The 22,342-nt window shown below is 40.7% G+C and overlaps 1 protein-coding gene across 1 annotated transcript in view; it reads right to left on the bottom strand.

Annotated features, from left to right (window-relative positions):
* Window positions 1-6,034: 6,034 nt before the first annotated feature.
* LOC140494273 (POU domain, class 2, transcription factor 3-like) overlaps window positions 6,035-22,342 on the bottom strand; it is a 41,510-nt gene continuing 25,202 nt past the window's right edge. Inside the window, exons 7-12 of the mRNA XM_072593543.1 lie at window positions 20,718-20,859; window positions 19,934-20,079; window positions 17,679-17,840; window positions 16,880-16,946; window positions 14,418-14,523; window positions 6,035-8,188 (exon numbers count right to left, since the gene is read on the bottom strand). Of these exons, the coding sequence (XP_072449644.1) occupies window positions 8,149-8,188; window positions 14,418-14,523; window positions 16,880-16,946; window positions 17,679-17,840; window positions 19,934-20,079; window positions 20,718-20,859 (663 nt within the window). The 3' untranslated portion in view covers window positions 6,035-8,148. The remainder of the gene's footprint in view (window positions 8,189-14,417; window positions 14,524-16,879; window positions 16,947-17,678; window positions 17,841-19,933; window positions 20,080-20,717; window positions 20,860-22,342) is intronic.

Genomic DNA, 22,342 nt, shown 5'->3' with positions numbered 1-22,342 from the left:
ACTACTGCAAAAAAACTCAGCAAGTCTGGCAGTATCTGCGCAGAGAAATCAAGAGTTTACATTTCGGATCCAGTGACCCTTCCTCAGAATTAATAATAGCCAGGAAAAAGAATTTTTTTAAATACAAAATAAAGGTTTGGGGGGAAAAGAGTAAATGACAGGTGGAGATACAGCCCAAAGTCAGAAACAGTTGGACAAAGGAGTGGGTCTGGGTCAGCCTGCGAGAATGTTTATCTGCTAATAAGGAAGATCAGTAGCTGACAATGGGTTGTGTGAAATACTGGTCCATGTGACGATAAGGTCTAGCATGTGGGGTTAGGGGTAAAGACATGGAACAAGGTTCCTAAAGTCCTAAAATTACTGAACTCTGCATTGAGTCTAGAAAGCTGTAAAGTTCCCAAGAGGAAAATGAGGCGCTGAACTTCCAACTTGTGCTGAGCTTTACTTTTGCACTGCAGCAAGCTTGAGACAGAGATTTTGGCCCAGGAACAGGGTGGTGTGTTGAAGTGGCAGGTGTCAGGAAGCTCATTTTTGTGCACAGAATGTAGGTGTTCTGCAAAGTGACTGCCCAGTCTATGTTTCATCTTCTCCGTGTAGAGGAGACCACACTGTGAGCAGTGAAAACATCAGATTACAGATAAATCACTGCTTCATCTGGAAGGTATGGCTGGGGCCTTGGATAGTGAGGAGGGAGGAAGAAAGTGGGCCAGTGTTGCACCATCTACGTTTGCAAGGGAAGATACCAGGAGTGGACCTAAGTGTTCTGGAGGGAATGATTGCTACAGAAGGCTGACAAGGGAGGGAAGAGGAATGTGTCTGGAGGTGACAGAAATGGTGGCCAATGGTTCTTTGGATGTACATGCTGTTGGATGGTAGATGAGGACAAGGGGAACCCTATTGTTTTTAGAGTCATACAAAACAGAAACAGACTCTTTGGTCCAACTTGTTAATGCTGACCAGGTTTCTGAAACTAGTCCATTTGCCTGTGTTTGGCCCATATCCCTCTAAACTGTTCTTATTCATGTACCAATCCAACTATCTTTTAAATATTATAATTTAATTGCTTCTATCATTTCCTCTGCCAGCTCATTCCACATATGCACCCCCAGTGTGGAAGATGTTGCCCTTTCATGTCTGTTTTAAATCCTTCTCCTCTCACCTAGTTTTGGACTCCCATATCCTGGGGAAAAGATGTTGGCTATTCAGTCTATCCATACCTCTCATGATTTTATAAGTTTCTAGGTCAGCCTTCAGCCTCCTACACTGAAAGGGGGGGGGGGGCGGGGAGAATGTCTCAGCCTCTCCCTATAACTAAAACCCTCCAGCCCAGGCAACATCCCTGTAAATCATTTCTGTCCCTTTCCAGTTTAATAACATTCACTGAAGGGAATTGGTTTAGCTCAGTTGGCTAGATTGCTGGTTTACAGAGCAGTATGATGCTAACAGCATGGGTTCAATTCCTATCAGCAGTTTCAGGTTACCATGAAGGACTCTACTTCTCAACCTCTTCCCTCACCTAAGATTTGGTGGCCCTCAAGTTAAATCACCACCAGTTACTTCTCTCTCTAATGAGAGCGCAGCCCCTATGGTCTGGTAAGATTATGGTGACACACACAACATCTAATACATTTTGTTGATGATAAATGATATCTATTATCTCTTCTTTAATTCCAAGACAAAACCAAGTTGGAATGTCCAGAAACTGGCTGATTAGCATTTCAAGATCCATGTGACTCACATCATTACAAGGATGGGGTTTTTAGGAAGGGTGTTACGACACGGGGTAAACCCTCCCTCCCCCCGCTAACTTAAACCTAAAATACAGAAATGATTTAACCCATGCTGTAATCTGTTAAAATTCAAGAGGCAAAGAACTATCCTAAAAGTCACTATTTAAAATAAAATACTTTTAAAACATCTAACAGAGAATAATTAACTAACAAGTATTTACAACTCCTTCCTCAAACCTATCTTTTACTTTCCCCTCTACAATACTGGTCCACTAAAAACCCCAATTAAGATTTACCAAAAAAATTCACATTAACAAAACCAGCCAGCTGTTGAATCTTCTTTTTGTATCTTCCTCTGTCTTCTTAGGGATTTCAGTTTCACAAGTTACTGATAGAGAAAGGTACCTTTAAGAGAGCTATTCTCCAGGCAGTCTGCATATGTTGCTGGCTTGGCAGTTCTCCTCCAACTGTTCCGTTCTTTTCGGTTTTATACCACAAAGCATCGGATCATTTCATTGGTTTTAATATTTTCAAAACAGCAATTTCAAACTTGATTGGACTTTAGTATCCTGGGGCATAATTTAAACTGATTGGCTGAATTTGTTTTTGTCTCGTAACAACCCAGGTACTGCTAGCTGCTGGACTAAATGTTACATTGTAAATTCTCCAGCACTTTTTTGCTAAGTCCTTCAACTTCTTAAAAAGGTACAGCAAACCTCAGCACCTTCATAACACTTCTCCCCTTTCTGTTTTAACTCCTTTTTCTTGGTCTTCCTTGGCCTTGTCCACAGTAAGGGGTATCAAACCCATCTTGGATCCTGCCAAATCATTCCCAAGAACAAACCGAATTCCTGGAACTGACACTCGGTCAATCACTCCCATTGTTACTTCCCCAATCTTGAGTTAGCACATAGGGGAAGACTAAATTTCTGTTCATCTATCCCACAAATTGCCACACTCTAGGGTAACAGATCAAAGAGAGTATATATTTGCTCATCCTTACTATCAGTGACTGGTTAGATCCTGTATCTCTCAAAATTGTAACTTCTTGTCCTTCTCCCCCTGTTCTTTCAGAGTAAAATTTACTCAGAGGCAAATTCTTTGTAGAGATCAGGTACTAACTGCATACCCAGGTCCTCCCTGGGCTGTGCAGTCTCCTGCAGCTCCTTGGCTCCTCTTGGGGTCTCCTTTACTACCATCACCAATGCCACTGACTTAGGTTCTTTTCCCACAGTGCCTTTCTTTAACAACCAGCACTGTGTTTTACATGTCCCACCTTCTGGCAGTGAAAACACCTCTTCCCAATGCCCATCGGAAATCACTGGCACTGTAATTTTTTTTGTATCAGTCTATTATAGTGAAAAGACCGGAGGTCTTTCACCTCCTTTCCGCCCTCTTGGGCTTCTTCTATTATTCTGTGGTAAATTCTTACTAGGGTTCTCTACTCTCGGTTTTGTAGTGTAGGATCTCCCCTTCTCCCAACTTCTATCCCTCACAGGACGAAATTCTGGCCGGAAGCTTATCTTATGCACCAAGTTGTACTCATCTGCTAATTCTGCTGCCCTTCTCACTTCCTGAACTTTCTGTTCCTCCACGTGAATTCTTACCATCTTTGGAAGTGAATTTCTAAAACTCCTCCAGCAGAATAATCTCTTGTAGAGCTTTGAAAAGGTCTTATCTATTTTTAAAGCATGCACCCATCTATCAAAATGACTCTTTAATTCTTTCAAATCCAACATAAAAAAAAAGGAGGAACCAGGTCAGAATTATGTTTCTGGACCGCTGTCTATTTGCTTCTGGTACCAATTTATAAGCACTTAAAATAGCCTGTTTTACCTCTTCATAATCTCTTGACCCCTCATCTGACAGCACGGCAAATATCTCACTAGCTCTGCCTACCAGTTTAGTCTAAGCTAGCATTACCCAAAAATCCTCAAACCATTCTATCTGCCAATCCAATTTTTCAAATGAAACAAAGGCTTCAACATCTTTCTTACCAAAATGTGGCAGCGTTTTGACATATCTGTGTATATCACTACCTTCTCTTTTAATCTCCATCCTGTTAACTTGACTTTGCTGTCTAAGTCACAACTTCTCAAGTTCAAATTCTCTCTTTGCTCAGCTAAGAACCTTTTCTCTCTCTTTATCTTCTAACTTACTATTGAGGAAAATGGAGTTAAGGTTTTCTGCCTCTCTACTGCACTTGTCTGTTTCTCTGACACACCTAACAATTTTAGCTTTACTTTTGACCTTGGTTAAACCAAAATTTAACTTTATTGCAAACTTTAAAAATATGGCCATTTTCTTTCCTCCTTAACTTTCTTGGCAAAGTCAAGAATCATTTTCAAATCCCAGAACCTCTTTAGCAACTTTTAAGAGTCATTTCTCTCACTTTTAAAATTTAAATCAACCACAAGTCACCAAAATTAAACAAATTGTCTCACTTCCATTTTATTTAAAGATCTAAGACACTAACCTGTAAGTGTTTAAATCTGCGAGGATATTTTTGTACCCCCAAACCTATTTAAATCTGTCTAAAGCAGTTCAAATCTCAGACAAACCCCCGCCCCCCCCCACCCCCACACCCACACAAACTGTTACAACACGGGATTAAACCCGCCCCACTAATTTAAACCTGTAACAGAAATGGTTTAACCCGTGGTGTAATCTGTTAAAATTCAAGAGGCAAGTAACTATCCCAAAAGTCACTAAGTAAAGATTAACACCTTTACTTTTTAAAGTCTAAAAGAATAATTAACAACTATTTACAACTCCTTTCTCTAACCTAGCTTATACTTTCTGCTCTATAATACTGGTCCGATAAAACCCTAGATTAAGATTTATCAAAAAATTTAAGTTTTCAAAACCAGCCAGCTGTTGAATCTTTTTGCAACTTCCTGTGACTTTTCTTCTTAGAGATTTCTGTTTCACAGGTCATTGATAAAGGTACCTTTTAAGAGAGCTATTCGCTGGGCAGTCTGTATATGTTGTTGGCTTGGCAGTTCTCTTCCAACTGTTCAATTTTCTTTGGTTTTATACCCCAAAGCATTGGATCATTTCATCGGTTTTAAATACTGTCAAAATACCAAATTCAAACTTGATTGCAGTTTAGTATCTTGGGGTACAACTTAAACTGATTGGCCGAATTTGAATTTGTTTTTGTCTCACAGCAACCCAGATACTGCTAGCTGCTGGACCAAATGTTACATTGTAAATTGTCCAACATTCTGTGTGCTTGCTAAGTCCTTCAACTTTCTTAAAAGGTACAGTATCTCTCTACACCATCATAACAAGAGTCACTTGAAAGCCAGCATGATAAACAACTTAAGATAGCCCTGAAGCATAAAGACAGTTCAGTTTCCAAGAATCCGAGAGACAACACAAGAGAAAGGCAGCCAGTACTCCAATTAAAACACTGTTTGGATTTTTCACCAAGCACAGGAGCTTACACTCACATTAAATTTGCTCTATTCAAACAAGGCTGGAAAATTCACATCGATTTGGCCAGAGAAAGAAATCTCCAAGGTTCCCCTGCCATTAGAGTCAACTCTGAGACAAAAAGCTACCTGACTAGACAAGAAAGAAAAGGAAGGAAACCTCTGAATGGAGTATAGCATTGGGTCTGATGAAATAAAATGATTACTTCAGGGAAATAAGAAAGTTGGACTGTAACATGATGTTTTCAAATCATTTTTACATTTGCAGGAGAAACCTTCCTGTAAGGCCATAAGATACAGGAGCAGAAGTTGGTCATTCAGCCCATCAAGTCTCCTCTGCCATTCAATGAGATCATGGCTGATGTGATGATCCTAAATTTCATTTTCCTGCCTTATCCCTACAACCATTGATGACCTTACTAATATAAAACAAACTGTCCATCTCAGCCTTGAATACACTGATGACCTAGTCTTCGAGTAAAGAACTCCAGGCTAACTACAAAAAACAAATCCTCCTTGTCTCTATGGTAAGTGGACAGGTCCTTTCTGACATTATGCCCATTTGTCATAGACTTTCTCAAAAGGGAAAACAACCTTTTAGCATCTACTTTATAAAGCTCCCAAGAATTTAGACATTTCAGTAAGGTAGCTCTGATCCATCAAACTCCAATGAGTACAGGCTGAACCTACTCAAACTCTCCTCAGTAGAGGGTCCCCTGCATGCCTGGGATTAACCTGATGCGATGGGGAGAAAAGGTAGGATCGAAGATTCCTGTCAAGTGGGAAAATGTGTAGAGACAGAGCTGAGACTAAACTCTTCAGAAAGCTTTAGTAAAAAGTTTATTTTTGAAACGTACAAAATTCAGTCAGGAGTTCTGATCCCGGGACACAATCTCATAAATATTCACAAACATCACCTAACAGAATAAATTAAACTACTGAAAAAAATTGGAAAACTGGTATTTGAACAATTATGGTTTGCATTAATTATACAGCAGGTGAAGTTGCTGCATATACCCTTCCCCTGAACATAGGCCAACTCTGGTGTACACTGCATTCCGGTCATGCCAAGTACCCTCACTATCACAGACCGGCTGAAACTTCAGGGAACTAATAAACTATTTGTGAGAGAAGGTGGGAAAACCAGGTTTGTGCAGGTACTGGGGACTGGTTTTATTTGAGACTTTACCCAACCTGCTCCAAGAGCCAGAAGCATTTCAGTTTGCTTTGGTTTTTAAAATCTCTTCAGCCCATTGGCCTAATTTCTATTTTGCTTCAAAGTTTTAGCACATATTGGTGAGTGAATTAGAACTGACAGCAATGCAATGATAGCTGCACTTAGAAAAACCAAACCTATAATTGGTTAAAGCAGTAATGTTCTCCCATTCTATGGCCAGAGAGGAACTGTCTAATGGACTACACCCTTCAGTCCCTAACAATCCAGACAAAGGCAGGGCTTCCTAAAGTTTGAAAGGTAGGAGTGGAAATAAAATCCCACACTCCTGACCCCATCCCTGCCATAATTGAGGGGGGGGGACCATAACATGGGGTCCACAATGGGAACTGCTGCTGCAAGCAAAACGAAAATCATTCTATTTCAGTGTGGTGCAAATCTGTGGCACAAGATCTGCTGAGTACACAATGTAATTCCCCAACCAAATTCATCTATTTACAACTATCCTCAACCACAGAACATAAAAATGGCATAATGAAACAATTATTCACGGTACATGCTATTGTACCATTTACAAATCAGTAAATCTTCACTTCTTGAAAGCAAGTAAATAACTTCATATAAAATATACACATTTATTGAAAAAGGACACTTCGTAAAGAACATGATTCAATGTAACTATGACTATTTATGCAGAAACACTTCAAAAGACCTAGTAGTTATAAATATAAATCACTTTCACTGGGTAGACACTGAAGCAATATATGTATTTTTTAAAAATTGAGCACTGAGATGTGTTTGCAGCAGGAACAGAAGAGGCTCTTCTTAAAAACACAAAATGAGTCAGGTAAATGTAATATTTACTTGTTAAAAAACAAAGATATAGTACTGGAGAACATTTCAAAAAATGTCAATTTATAAAAATCAAAGTGGATAACCCTCAGCACACAGTGGAATCGATTCAGAAAGCAGACCTTGCAAATCAAAGCCAGGAGATTGGCGGTGATATTATTTTGTCGAGGGTTAGATAAACCATTATAAGAATTTCAACCACATTCATAATGCTGCTAGTTTATTACAGGCTAGGAAACAGTGGCAGGTGATAATTCCAAGCCTACCATCTGGATGGGAGGGTCAGAGCTGTATACAACAGAGATGGGACATTGCTGTGATTACAACTTCAGAAGGCAAACAAAATCCTTCATGTTTATAGTGGGTGAGAGGAGTGATTATGCTGGGACTATTTGATAATTAATATTTAGTTTTATGTAGAATTCAAGATCTAGGTTCAACATAAAAACTCTAGACCTAACATTTAAATGTTTATCCAGTTATCCTGTGAACACGCTCCTCCTCTGTGTACTTATTAGCATTAATGGAGCTAAACCAATCACAAATATAAAGGCAGTGATACATATGGTATTAAATTTTAATTTAAGTAAAATGGACTTCAATTCATTTTAATTGGAGTTCTTTAAACACTACTTAATGTTACATCAAATGTAGGTTTAGGCTCATGCAAAGAATTGTTATTAGATAATAACAGCAGATGAAGGTTTAATAGTCTATTGGTTTTGGATCAGGAAAAAGACAGCACATTGATGAATCCAATGGAGAATTAGCACCAATTGCTTTGCCTTCTTGTCACAAAACTCATTCTAAAACTCTGGTATAAAAGATGGATTGTTGTGTGTAGGTTTGGTTCGAACCTTCCTCAGTGATTGGACACTGGACATTGTAGAAAGTGGAAGATTAAATATAAGAAAAACAAAAGGTCCTGATGAGATGGAGTCAGAATGTTCAATCCTCAGTGCAAGAACGAGGTACCATTCCACCAGAAACGGGAGCTGCAAAACAAAATAAAGAAGCTGTTTCTAATGGAGCTCTGTACTGCATGTGACCATAGGATCTGGAAACCAGTTAATAAAGGGGGATCTGCAGAAATCAGCCACAATCAGAGACAGCTATCCCTCCCATCATAGAAACAGGAAGTGGCCATTCAGCTCTTTGAACTGCTCTGCCATTCACTGTGATTACAGCTGATCATGCAACTCAGAACCTGATTCTGACTTCTTTCCCCATATTCTTTGATCCCTTTTAACCCCAAAAAAGCTACTGACTCCTTGAAAACATTTAAAAGTTTTGGCTTCAACTGCTTTCTGTGGCAGAGAATTCCACAGGTTCCCCACTCTCTGGGTGAGGGAATTTCTCATATCCTTGGACTGTGATCCCTGGTTCTGGACTCCCAGTTGTCAGGAACATCTTTCCTTGCAAGTACCCTGCTTAGTCATTGAGTCATAGTCCTACAGCAAGGAGACTGGCCCTTTGGCCCAACCTGGTTCATGCCGACCAAAATGTCCATCCACACTAACCCCATTTCCCTGCACTTGGCCCATATCCTTCTAAACCTTTCCTATCCATGTATTTGTGCAAATACCTTTTATGGATGTTAATGTACCCACCTCAACCACTTCCCCTGACAGTTCATTCCATCGGTGTTCCACCCTCTGTAAAAGATTGCCCCTCAGATTCCCTTTTATTCTTTCCCCTCTAACCCCCCTTGATCCCCGAATCCTGGGAAAAAGACTGAGTGTATTCATATCCATGCCTCTCATGATCTTATAGTAGTATATAAGATTCCTCCTCAGTCTCCTATGGTCTAAAGAAAATAGTCCTAGCTTGTTCAACCACTCCTTATCACTCAGACCAGAGTGTGTTGGCAACATTTTAAAAATTTTCTTGTGCACTCTTCCCAATTTAATAACATCCTTCCTGTAGCAACGTGACCGAAATTGAACAAAATACTCCAAGTATGGACTCACCAATGTCTTGTATGAATACAACATAACTTCTCTACTCAGTGCCCAGACTGATGAAGGCCATTGTGCCAAAGGCCTTCCTCACTGCCCTGCCTACCTATGACTCCACTTTCAGAGAACTATAGACCTAAATTCCAAGGTGTCTCTGTTCCACTGAACTCCTTAAGGCCCTAGCATTCAACATAAAACTCCTACCTTGATTTGACTTTCCAAAATGAAAGACCTCATGCATTTCAATATTAAACTCCATTTGCCATTTCTCGGTCCACATCCCCAGCTGATCAAGGTCTTGCAGCAATTTCTGATAACCTTCCTCACAATCCACGACACCGCCCATTTTAGTGTCATCTGCAAACTTACTAATCATGCCTTGTACATCCTCATCCAAATCATTAAAATAACAAACAGTAATGGGTCCAGCACCAACCCCCAAGGCACATCACTAGTTACAGGCCTCCAGTCCAACAAGCATCCTTCTATTATTACCCTCTGCATCCCACCATTAAGCCAACTGTGTATCCAAATTTGCCAGGTCTTACTGGATTCCATGCAATCTAACCTTCCAGATCAGTCTACCATGTGGAACCTGATCAAATGCCTTACTGAAATTCATATAGACGACGTCTACTGCCCTGCCCTAGTCAACCTTCCTGGTCACTTCAAAGAACTAACAAATTTAGAAGGCCTGATCTCCCACCACAATTCCATGCTGACTATTCCTAATCAAACCCTGTCTTTCCAAATGCACCTGTATCTCATCTCTCAATATTCTCAAGAAACTTCCCTACCATATGTTAGGCTTACTGGTCTATAGTTCCCAGGTTTCCCTTTGCAACCCTTCTCAAGTAAGGGCACAACATTTTCTACCTTCCAGGACCTCACCCTTGGCTAACAATGATGCCAAAATAGTCCTGTTGGAGTTTTATCAGAGACTACCCTCTTATTCTAAGCTCCAATGAATGCAGTCCTAACTAATCCAGTCTGTCTTCATACGTCAATCCTACAATGACAGACAGACAGAATCTGATAAACCTTCACCACACTCAATATGTAGCCAGAACATCCTTTGTCAGATCAGGAGATCAGAACTGCACACAACATATTCCAGGGTGTAGTCTCAACAAGGCCCTGTACAATTGCAGCAAGACATCCCTGCTCTTGTACTCAAGTCCTCTTGTTACGTAGCCATTTGCCTTCTTCACCACCTGCTGAACCTGCATGCTTATTTTCAGCATCTGGTGCTTAACGATACCTAGATCTCACTGGCAATAGATTGGGAAAGAGGAGGTGCGTTCAGATAGTAATCAGCCTTCCTGGTTTTTTTTCTCCCAAAGTGAATAACCTTACATTTATTAACATTATACTGCACCTGCAATATGTTTGCCTAGTCACTCAGCCTGTCCAAATCACACAAGCATCTCCACCCTGCTGACAGTTCACCACCCAGTTTTAGATCATTAGCAAACTTCACAATACTACATTTAAAAACTGAAAGAACTGCAGATACTGTAAATCAGAAACAAAACAGAAGTTGCTGGAAAAGCTCAGCAAGTCTGGTAGCATCTGTGACGAGAAATCAGAGTTAATGTTTCAGGCCCAGTTAATGGTGACCCTTCCTCAGAAGTGATGGTAGTTAGAAAAAAAAATGTTGGTTGATACACAAAACAGGGTGGAGCCAGGGGTTAAGGAGTAAACAATAGGTGGGAATAGAGCCCAAAGAGAAGAACATTTGGACAGACAAAGGAGTCAATAACAATCTGACTGGGAGGGTGAATAGGTGTTAATGGAGACTGTTAGTGGTTAAAAATAGGTAGCGTGTAATAGTGTACCAAACTAACAAGGCCTAATGTGTGTGATATGGGACTAGGACATGGGGAAGTTCAGGCCCTGAAATTATTGACCTTGAAAGCAAGGCCAGAGGGCTGCAGGGTTCCCAAGCTGAAAATGAGGTGTTGCTTTTCCAGCTTGCATGGAACACTGCAGCAAACCTGGGACAGAGATGTTGGCCAGGGAACAGGGTGGGATGTTACAGTGGCAGGTAATGGGAAGCTCGGTCTTTTTTGTGGCAGAATGTGGGTGTTCTGCAAAGCGGTCACCCAGTCTATGCTTCATTTCCCTCAATGTAGAGGAGATCCCGTTGTGAGCAGTGAATGCAGTCGACTAGATTCTGTGAATGGAAGGTAAAGTGCTACTTCACCTGGAAGGTGTATCTGGGCCCTTGGATACAGAGGAGGGTGGAGGCAGACAGGTGTTACACCTTCAGCGTTTGCAGAGGAAGGTACTGACTGGATGTGTGCGGCGGGGGTGTGTGGAGATTGGAAGTGAAGGATGAGTGGACCAGGATGTCCTGGAGGAAACTGTCCGAGGGGAGGGGAGGGGAGGGGAGGGGAGCTGTGTGTCTGAAGGTGGCATCTCACTGGAGGTCGCAGGAATGGTGCCGATGATCTTCTGGACATGGATGCTGGTGGGATGGTAGGTAAAGAAAAGGGGAACCCTATCACTGTTGCAAGAGGGGGAAAAAAAAAAGGGTGAGGCAGAGCATGTAGGAGATGGGTCAGACCCAGCTGAGGGCCCTGTCAACCATCGTGCTGGGGAATCTTTGGATGAGGGAGAATGTGGTCACTTCAGGAGGCTCCCATGTCGAAATTAGCCTCATCAGAACAAATGCGACCGAGACGAAAGAACTGAGAGAATAGAATGGAGTCTTTATAGGAAGCAAGGTGCAAGGACGTATAGTCCCAGGTAGCTATGGGAGTCAGTGGGTTTATACTGGATATTAGTGGCCTTCTTATCCCCAGGGTGGGGAAGTCCAGAACTAGAGGGTATAGGTTAAGGGTGAGAAGGGAAAGATTTAAAAAGAACCTAAGGGACAATCTTTTCACACAGAAGGTGGTGCACGTATGGAATGACCAGAGGAAGTGGTAGACGCTGGTACAGTTACAACTTTTAAAAGGCATCTGGATAGGTATATGATCAGGAAGGTTTTAGAGGGATATGGGCAAATGGGACTAGATTTATTTAGTATATATGATCAGCGTGGACAAGTTGGACCGAAGCATCTGATTCCGTGCTGTACATCAATGACTCTGACTCTAAATGGAAACAGAAATGTCAAGGGGGGGTGGGAGGGAGTTGTGCTTTGGAGCCAGAATAGGACTGGAACAAAACATATTCCACGTATTGTGGAAGAATAAACTGTTTAAAGACAGAATGAAGGATAGAATAATTTAAATGACTAAAATTTAATAGCATAAGTGATAAAGTGGCTTAAGGATTAAAAATGTATTTAGAGTGTTCTGCATACCCCATGTGAGTATCCATGATCACCCCACTGACCTGAAGAAAATGAGAGCAGTTAAAAGAGTTGTTAAGGGCGAAGATGAACTCAGCCAAATAGAGAGGGGGGGGGAGAATGTGGGTGGGGATGGAGATGGAGATGTGGGTGGGGATGGTACAGACCTTTGCTCCACGAAGCAGCAGGGAGCCCTTAAACCATCCTGGTAGGGCATGGATGTATAAAAGGGATTGCACATCCATGGTGAAGAGGCAGCAGCTGGATCATGTAAACTGGCCTGAAGTGTCAGAAGAATCACAGATGTATGTGGACAGGGACTGGACTGGGGAGAAAGTATGTTTAGTTCCCTCAGCTCAAATAAGTCAGACATTTTGGGAGATTTTGGGTTCCAAGCACTGGTCCCTGTGGTACCCTACCAGTCATTGATTGCCACTTGGACATGTTTATTCCTGCTCTGCTTCCTGTCTGCCAGTTCTCTATCCATGTCAGTACACTACTCCCAATCTCATGCACTTAAGCAAGTCAATAATGACATCTCACTCCCATCTGCTGCTGGTCAGATGGCAGTAGTGAAAAGGTAGGAAATGTTCAGGGTGTGTGTCCGTACCCTCCCACTTGCCCAGCTGGCCACACCAGTGGATTTTTTTTTAACATTTTGTTTCTTCATTTCTCTTTTGTATAAATGTTCACCTTTCCTTTTCACTGGTGGAAGGTTGTGGTTGTGAGCAGCAGCAGCGTGGTGAATCCAGGATATCCATTCCTGGTAGCCACATTGGCCACAACTTTATGGAAGGCTTAGTCAGTGGGCCTGATCCTCCTGGTTGGCAAAGTGGTTCCAGTTTGTTCCTCAATTAAATAGCAGCAATATGGCGCTTTGGACAGCAACTGAAGTGAGAATGGCTTCGGCGCTGGCAACTTGGTGGGTTTGGTCTGTCTCTCCTTGCTACGACAGCAATGCAGCAGTGGCTGCATGTTCAGGTGCTGCCTGATTAGCTGTGCTTTTCCAGCACCACACCTTTTGACTCTACTCCTGAAATCCTTGCTTTGGCAGCCTCAGGAGCATCCCACAGCCCCTCCAGAAACCCAGGAGCCATGGAGGAAACAAAAGATGAATTTTGTCCTAACTTGGTCTCAATTATTTATTTTTATAATTTGTGCAATTAAAATGGTGCCAAATTGTGGCAACTTATACAGATCTCACTGTATTTTCTTAAAACCAAGTGACAGTAAATTGCTATTCTATTCTACTTCAGTTTTGCATGCTAATCTCTTCTATGGAACCTTATCAAAAGTCCAAATGAACCACATTCACTGGCTTCCCCTTACCAACGCTTTTAGTTACATCCTTGATATAACTAATGATATGGTTCTTTATGGTTGAGATAATTAGAACGGGTGGGTGTGACAGTCATTGGTTTATACCTTTGTGAAGCTAAGGCAGCCGTATGTATTGTGTGGAGTCACAGTAACTGCAAAAATAACAAGGGCTTCTATCCTGGAGTATGACAAAGCACACACTGATTTTTGAAGTCATTAGGGATGTTTCTAAAATCATTGCTACCAGGTTCTGTTTGTTTTACAGAAACATCACCCTTTTTGAAGGAGGGTGGAGGGGAGTCATGAAAGGTTTAAAGTAAAGATCAGGCCTATTTTCCCGAAAGTGAAAATTGGTCTCATCAAAACAAAATTCAAAAGAGGCTTGTCTCACTAGGATGCTGTGAAAGAGGCTTCCATGACTGGAGAATCGTCAATAAAGGATTGAGAGTTTTTGTATTTCTGAAGCTCACTATGTTAAACAATATTCAAGTGAAGGCTGATACATTTTTGGGTTAAAGAGATAGGGAGATAGTGTGGTAGGACAGAGTGAAGGTAGAAATTCAGCCATGATTTTAAGGGGACCAAATGCCTTTTCCAACTTCCATTTCCTATATTAAACAATTCTTCAACGGTGCAACTCCTTACCTTGGAGTGGTGCTGAGCCCAGCCTGACTGCTCAGTGAGGTGTGGACATTCCCAGTGGATGTGGTGACTGGTGATGATGGTCTGCTGGATAAACTAGAAGAAACTGCTGAGAAGAGGGGAGGGGGAAAAAGAAATTGGGGAAGAAAAAAAAGGGAGAAAAACCCATAGAATCACCCTCTATTTGAAAACTGAATGTCAGGGAGCAAAGTTTTCTCAGTTACATATAAACATACAAATCATGAACAGGAGTAGACCATTTGGTCTCTCAAGCCTATTCCACCAAATATAAGAGACCTTGGCTCATCTGATTATATCCTCAACTCCACACTCCTGCCTATCCCAATAACTCTTGACTCACTTGTCAATTAACAATCTAACTCCACCTTAAAATATTCAATGACCCCGCCTCCTCCACAGACTCTCAAACCTCAGAAAAAGCATCTGTCTTAAATGAGAAATTCCATTGTGAATAGTATCCCTTAGTTCTAGTCTCTCCCATAGTGGGAAATGTCCTTCCAGCAAACATTCTGTCAAGTCCCGCCAGGATCCTGTGTTCCATAAAATCAACTCCCATTCTTCTAAATCCCAATGGATACAGTACCAAACTTTCCTCATAGGATACCCACTCATTCAAGAGGAGAGGGGATTCCTGAAGGAGGGCTTTTGCCCGAAACCTCAATTTTCCTGCTCCTCGGATGCTGCCTGACCTGCTGTGCTTTTCCAGCACCACTCTAATCTCCAGCGTTTGCATTACTCACTTTTACCGAGGGGAGGGGAGTCAACCTTGTCTGAATTGTTTCTCTTGCATTTATATCCCTTCAAATAAAAAAGTGAGGAGCTGTACAGAATGTTCCAGATGTGGTCTCACCAATGTCCTGTATGACTTTAGCAAAACATTCCTTTTACCTATTCCCCTTCTAATAAATTGCAACATTCAATTTGTTTTCCTAATCACTTGACATGCCTGCATACTTTATTTGCAATTCATGTAACAGGAAGCCCTGATACCCCTGTTCAAGTTTTGTAATCTCTCTCCATTTAACCTAATATGCTGCTTTTCTATTCTTTCTGCCAAAGTGGACAAGTTCACATTTCTCACATTATACTCCATCTACCAAAGAGTCTACAGGTTGATATAGATGGGAGAATAAGTTGTCAACAGGATGTAACTGATTTGTTAGCAAAATTAGCAACCATCCCTTCACCCAAGCCACCATATGTAAATAATCAAGGTCCCAGCACTGATCTCCAAGACATTCCAATGATTACCTCTTCCCAACCAGAAAATGATCCAATTATGCTTACTATTCCCTATTAACTAATTATTCCTCTATCCATGCTAATATGTTAACCCCTACACCAGGAGTTTGTGTTCTGCAGTAACCTTTGAATTGGCATCTAGTCATACACGTGAAAATTCACCTATACCACACCTACAGGTTCCCCTTTGTCCACATTGACAGCTATTTCCTCAAATAACTAATAAAGTTAGTCCAAAATGGTTTCCTTTCACAAAGTTATGTTAATTCTGTCTGATTACCTATTGAGCTTTTAAGTTCCCTACTTATTGATTAAATTCCCTACAGTGTGGATACGGGCCCTTCGGCCCAACTAGTCTACACCAACCTTCTGAAGAGTAACCCACTCAGACCCATTTCCCTCTGACTAATGCACCTAACACTATGGGCAATTTAGCATGGCCAATTCACCTGACCTGCACATCTTAAGGACTGTGGGAGGAAACCCACGGAGACATGGGGAGCACGTGCAAACTCCACACAGTCACTAGAGGCTGGAATCGAACCTGGGACCCTGGTGCTGAGGCAGCAGTGCTAACCACTGAACCACTGTGCTGCCCAACGACCTTAATGCATTCCACCATTTTTCCTATGACAAATGTTAAGTTAACAGGTGTGTAGTTTCCTTCTTTTGATTCTGTCGTCAAAAAGAGAACAAGACAAGACATGTCCACTATCTTCCAACCTGATGGAACTTACAGAATTTAGGGCACTTTGGAAAACTGAAACCAATGCCTATTTTGAGCAGTTACATCTTTTAGACCCAAATCCATCAGGGATTTGTCAACCTTTAGTTCTAATCATTTGTTTAGTATAATTTCCCTGACTATTGTAATGGTTTTCAGTTTCATCTCCCTGTACTAGTTAGCAGATCACACGTTCTTCCATTACTCCACAACATCTGTAGCCAGACAATAAAGTAACTCCCTTGCGCAGGGCAGGAGGACACCAAGAAGGAAACTGGTTAACCACAGTTTGATGACTGAAGATTGTTGCTTCAAGCTGAGCAAGAAATATTTATCACCCTCACAATTTTTGTCCAGTTAGAACACAACATACTGGATTCTAAATTTTAAGTGGCTGTTTTCATCTATTTAAATCTACAATGCAGTGAATTCCTGACTTGAGGTTTGATAAACCAATGATAATCAGAGCAGCTTTTACCTGTTGCACTCAGACTGTTATGCACCTGTGTCACAATCAGAGGGTCGATGGATCCTGACGCAGAAACCTACAACAGCCAAGTTCCAGATCAATTAGGTCATAGGTTATTTTAGTGCACAACACCTTTAACAAGAGCCAATTCTATTCAATTGATTGACTGGATTAGGCAGAGTTCCTGCTGAGTGAATGAACATCCACATGGAACTAATAACATCAAAGTCGATTCCACATTTAACAAATTAGTGGCAGAAACTGCAGTTGCACATAATGTAGAGTCATAGGAATAACAGCAATGGATTTATCACTGCCAGTTCTTCCAGGATTGAAAATTAACAATTACAAAAGTGTGGAATCTTATTCCTCCAAGTTTTAACTGTGGAGATTTGTTGTACAAAATACTTAAGAAAACATATCAAAATCAAACCTCATCCCCACAGTGTACCTGACTGATACATTCTCAAATTCTTGTTCAGATGTAACAATCCAATTAGATTGGAGGATTGAAAAAATGATCAACTTGCTTTCCACATAGAGGGTGCTGTGCTATTTCTACCTTCCACTTGCAGCAATTTGCTGAAGAAAACAGCAGATTGAAGAGACAGAGCAAGTCTGACTCATGCTGGGCACCATACTGAATAATAATTTGGCCTGGAAAGGTTTGTAAGTATTCACCAGGTGATTTGGGAAGAGAATAGTTGTGGTACAGAAGATGGGTATACCTAGTGAAGTAGACTTTAAGACAGGACTCAGGACAATATAAAAGCATCAATAACAGCTATCTTCAGGGAGCATGACTCACCAGCCGTGAGCTATACATTGGAGGTTTGATGGCTGGAGTAGCTGGATAGTTAATCCTCTTCTCTTTCTGGCGTCGGTTACAGAACCAGACACGAACAACTTCCTTCTCCATTGATAACTGCTCTGCAATCATCACAATTTCCTCAGAGCTGGGCTTAGAGTTCTGATGTGAAACAGATACACAATTAGGCAGATCATAGCAGCTTATAATTCTGAAATTAGCTAACAGTTTTACTGAGGTCTGATATCATCAGGGAAAAGATATGATAAACATGCAAAGGAGATTACTTGCAGGGATGTAGCTGTGTTGGAGGTAGTTCAGAGAAGGTTCACTAGGTCGATTCCAGAGATGAAGGGTCTTAGATTGAGCAGTTTAGCTCTATAATCAGAAGAGTAGAAGAATATGAGGAGAACTAATTGAGGTATAAAAGATGCTAAAAGGAGTTGACAAAACAAACAAAGGATGGTTCCTCATGTGGGACAATTTAGAATAAGAGGCTTTAGCTTTGGGATAAGGGGTAGTAGATTTAAAACAGAGGATAAGAAATTACTTCTCTCAATAAGATAGTGAATCTGTGGAATTTACTACCAGAGTTGGTGGATGTCAGGATATTGAGTAAATTTGAGGAGATAGACAGATTTTTAATTACTAACAGGTTAAAGAGTTATGAAGAGTGGACAGGAAAGTGGAGTTGAAGCAGAGATGAGATCAGCCATGAACATATTGAATAGTGGAGAGGCTTGAGGGGCTGAATGGCCTACTCCAGTTCCTAGTTATTATGTTCTTAGAACAGCCTTCCTTGATCTTGTATTCCATGTTTCTATTAACTATTTAGAACACAGTATGTTTTTATGTAAACATATGGAGGAACATGGTGAAGTAATGCTTAACTTTTTAAGCTCTTGTTTCTCTTACTACTTTGTACCTGGGTACTTTGGTATCTAAGATGGCACCATGTCTGGCAACATTATACACTTTTCACTGCACTCCTGTACAATAAAATCTAAATCTAAACCCAACACCAGCTAAAATGTTCTGGGGACATGGTTTGGAATCCCACCACAGGAGATAGCGACATCTGAATCCAATAGAAGTCTTAAATAAAAAGCTAGTTTAATGGTAATGACTGTTGATTGTTACAAGAACACATCTGGTTCACTGCTGTCCTTTAGGCAAGGAAAGCTTTTAACCTTACCTGGTCTGGACTATGTGTGACTCCAGACCCAAAATAATACTAGTGACTTAACTGCCCTCTGGGCAAATAGGGATGGAAAATTTGGAAATATTGCATCTCCTGGTGTTCTCCTTTAACCAAACTTCTTGTTACTTCTTCAAATAATTCTAATAAATCTCTCAGGAATGATTTCCTCTTCATGAATCCATTCTAACCCTACGTGATTATCCTGGTACTTCTAAATGCTCTACTATTGCATTTCCTAGAAGAGACCAACATTTTCCCAATGGCCAGCCTATAGTTTTTTTTTAAATCTCCTTATCCTTTGGAATAAAAGATATTACACTGAGTTTCCAATCCTCAGATTTTTGGCAGAAGCCAAGGATTCCTGGAAGATTACTCCAACATCTCTGTAGGTATTTTCTTTAATATTCTCAGATGTAATCCATCAAGTCCAGAGGATTTATTGACCACATATACAATTTCTATAGAGATAGCTACTATATCTATTCCCACGCTATTCTTCCCCTTCTCACTACATATTTAATATTTTTGGAATTTAAAGGTCTTCTACTTTCAAGAAGAATGCAAAGTATTTATTCAACTTTGCTATCATTTTCTGGTTCTCCATTATTCTTTTCCCAACCTTATTCTTTAAGGAGCCTATGTTCACATTGATATCTCCCCTCCTTTTTATATAAAAGATCTTATAACTTTTTATTATTACTTGATAGTTTATCTTCAAAGTTTATTTTCTTCCTCCATAATTGGTCATCTTCAGCTCATTTGTAAAACATTTCCAATCATCTGGCCAATAGTGTACTTTTCTTTCAATTTGATACTATCCTCAACTTCCCTGGTTAACCATTGAGCCACAGTGCCGCCCCTTTTTTTTTATAAAAGAGAGAAACAAAAGCAAAAGTTAAGAGCCGCAGAGGAGGGAAACACAGGCTTTTCAAAAGGCAAGGGTCAATATATTAAGTTGGAGCAAATTGTTTGTTGTGCAAATGTAAAATCCATTCACTCCCTGATCTTGGAGCTAACCCAAATTGATCAGAGATAATGTTCTTGATCTGTTCACCTCACGAAAACGCTTCTCCAGTGTTACTCTAATATTAGTCTCAATGCTTGTCCGCTTCTTCCTTTTACGGCCAAGGCCCTCCAACCCGATCAGTTGTGTGGGGAGAGATGGCAGGCTGTTCAGTGTGGAATCAGAAGGAACGTTTTCTGCCAAAGAAAACAACCATTCAAACATGAAGTCATTATGAGAGACAGGCACAGAGGTGTTGAAGGGAACGTGTAAATTCATCCATAATTAGAAATAACCAAATTGCTCACCGCATCATCAGGATATTGGTGACACAGGAGAAAGTTATAATTACAGTAAACCCAAGCAATGCAGCAAAACCAAACCCCATCCCTGCAGAGTGTTCAGGACAAGTCCCAGTGTAAAAAGGGGCAAAGGTCAGGAAAACCTTAATAGGGAATTTAATAAAAGGATAAACATTAAATAAGAATACAGGATTGTAATTTAGATCACAGAGGAAAGATAAATTTGCATTTATGTGGCACTTTTCATGACCACCAGAAGTCTCAGTTAAAGCCAATGAAGTACCTCTACAGAGTGTAGCCACTATTGTAACTTGGGGAACACACCAGCTGACATGTACATGGTAGAATCTCACAAACACAGGAACATGCAATTACAAGTAATAAGTTTAAACCTTCCCCCACCACCCCAAAGTAATGTTTTAACCAGGGCGATAAACTTTGGAAGAATTTGCTGCAGGATATTTGGAATATCACAGAGTGAGGATGGTTTATTCTAATAGCCCATTGTTACCTCCTAACCAAGGGTTGCATACCTGCATCACTCAGCCACTTCTCCAACAACGGTTTGAGTTTACACATGTTCTTGAAGCTCAGGTTCAAAGCCTCAAACCGTGAAATGGTTGTTTGACTAAAATCATTTCCATAGAGCTTTCCCATTGCTAATCCAACATCACCCTGCAAAGAATCAAAGGATTTTAGCAACACAGATCAATTACAACTTTTTCCATCGTGACATATTGCCATTTTCCTCCCTGAAATGAAGGGAGTGGGTTTTGACAATGTAAGGATCTGACTAGTATAATACCGATAGGCGTTGACTGTAATTAAGGAAGCTCCCATAGGCTGTTGCCCAAATTGGTTTGTGGGCAGCCTGAGTTAACTGATTTCACACCAATATAAGTTTGCACTTGGGAAATTATTCTATCCTAGAATGACAAGTAATTTACAGTACAGGAGGTCATCCAGCCAGTCAAATCCTTAGCAGTTCTCTGCAAGAGCAGCTTGATTAGTCCCATTCCTACACTTCGCTCCTGCGATATATTACTCTTTACAGTTACCCAATTCCTCTCTTAAGGACCCACCTAGGCCACTATCAGAGCATTCCCGATGCTAACCATTTGATGTATAAAAACATCTTGGTTCCTTTGCCATTCCTTTAAAGTTGTTATCTCAAACTTACCACCCAGTTTCTCCTCATATACTACGTCCAGGAATTTGAAACGCTCAGGATTTTGAAAATCCCATCAAATTTCATATCCATTTTATCCAAGGAAAACAAACCCAATTTCACCAATTTATCCACATAGTTTAAAGCCCTCATCATTAGAAACACATGTTCTGATTTTTTTCTGTACCCCCTCTACTTGCCTTCAAACCTTTCCAAAAGAAAAAAAATTTTTAAATGATGTGTCCAGAGTTGGACAACATTCTAGTTTTGGCAGAGCCAGTATTTGATAACCAGGACCACCTGCGATAATTTAGAAATCCTACCACACCACACTGGGGGAACACTCTGGAAATCAAGAGTCATCACAAATATGAAAATATTTAAATCAAACCAAAGTCCCCATCGTAGCTGATGCCAAAATGAAAACACGCAGATTTCTGTACTCAACAAGATTATTCTAACCAAGAACAGACTAGAAACACAAATTGCTAAAATATAACTCTATTGCCATCCCTTTATAAAAATATTCCCTCGCACATACAGTCAGGTGCACAGAGACAAGACACATCACAGGTGAGAAAGAACCAAAAAAACCCATCAGCGATGGCACAGTTCTAGCACCAGTCTTATTACAGACATCGATAGAATGTTGACCTTTGATTCTGAGGAAATCACAGGGTTGCACCAATTCTCAACCTTTCATTTACTAGGTGAGCATTCACCAGTGTCTCTCAGGATGGGGACGAAAATGAGGGAATGTAGCTAGTTGTTCTGGATTTTCTTTTACTTCTCTGCACAGAAAAGGGAAAGGTTTTCACCTTCACATATTTCTGCTGTATTATCCAAACCATGATGCAGCCATTTACCTTGAACCAATCAGGTTGTTACTGTGTTTGAATAAGTCTACACAGACACATCCCCTTTAGTTTTTCATCCAGGATCTGTACATCACTGGACACACCCACAGAGCAGAGGTGTTGTACATCTCTC

The sequence above is a fragment of the Chiloscyllium punctatum genome, chromosome 23, assembly GCF_047496795.1.
Source record: "Chiloscyllium punctatum isolate Juve2018m chromosome 23, sChiPun1.3, whole genome shotgun sequence".
Taxonomy (NCBI): Eukaryota; Metazoa; Chordata; class Chondrichthyes; order Orectolobiformes; family Hemiscylliidae; genus Chiloscyllium; species Chiloscyllium punctatum.
The sequence above is the reverse complement of the archived record's forward strand: the minus strand, read 5'-3'. Positions and strand labels throughout refer to the sequence as shown.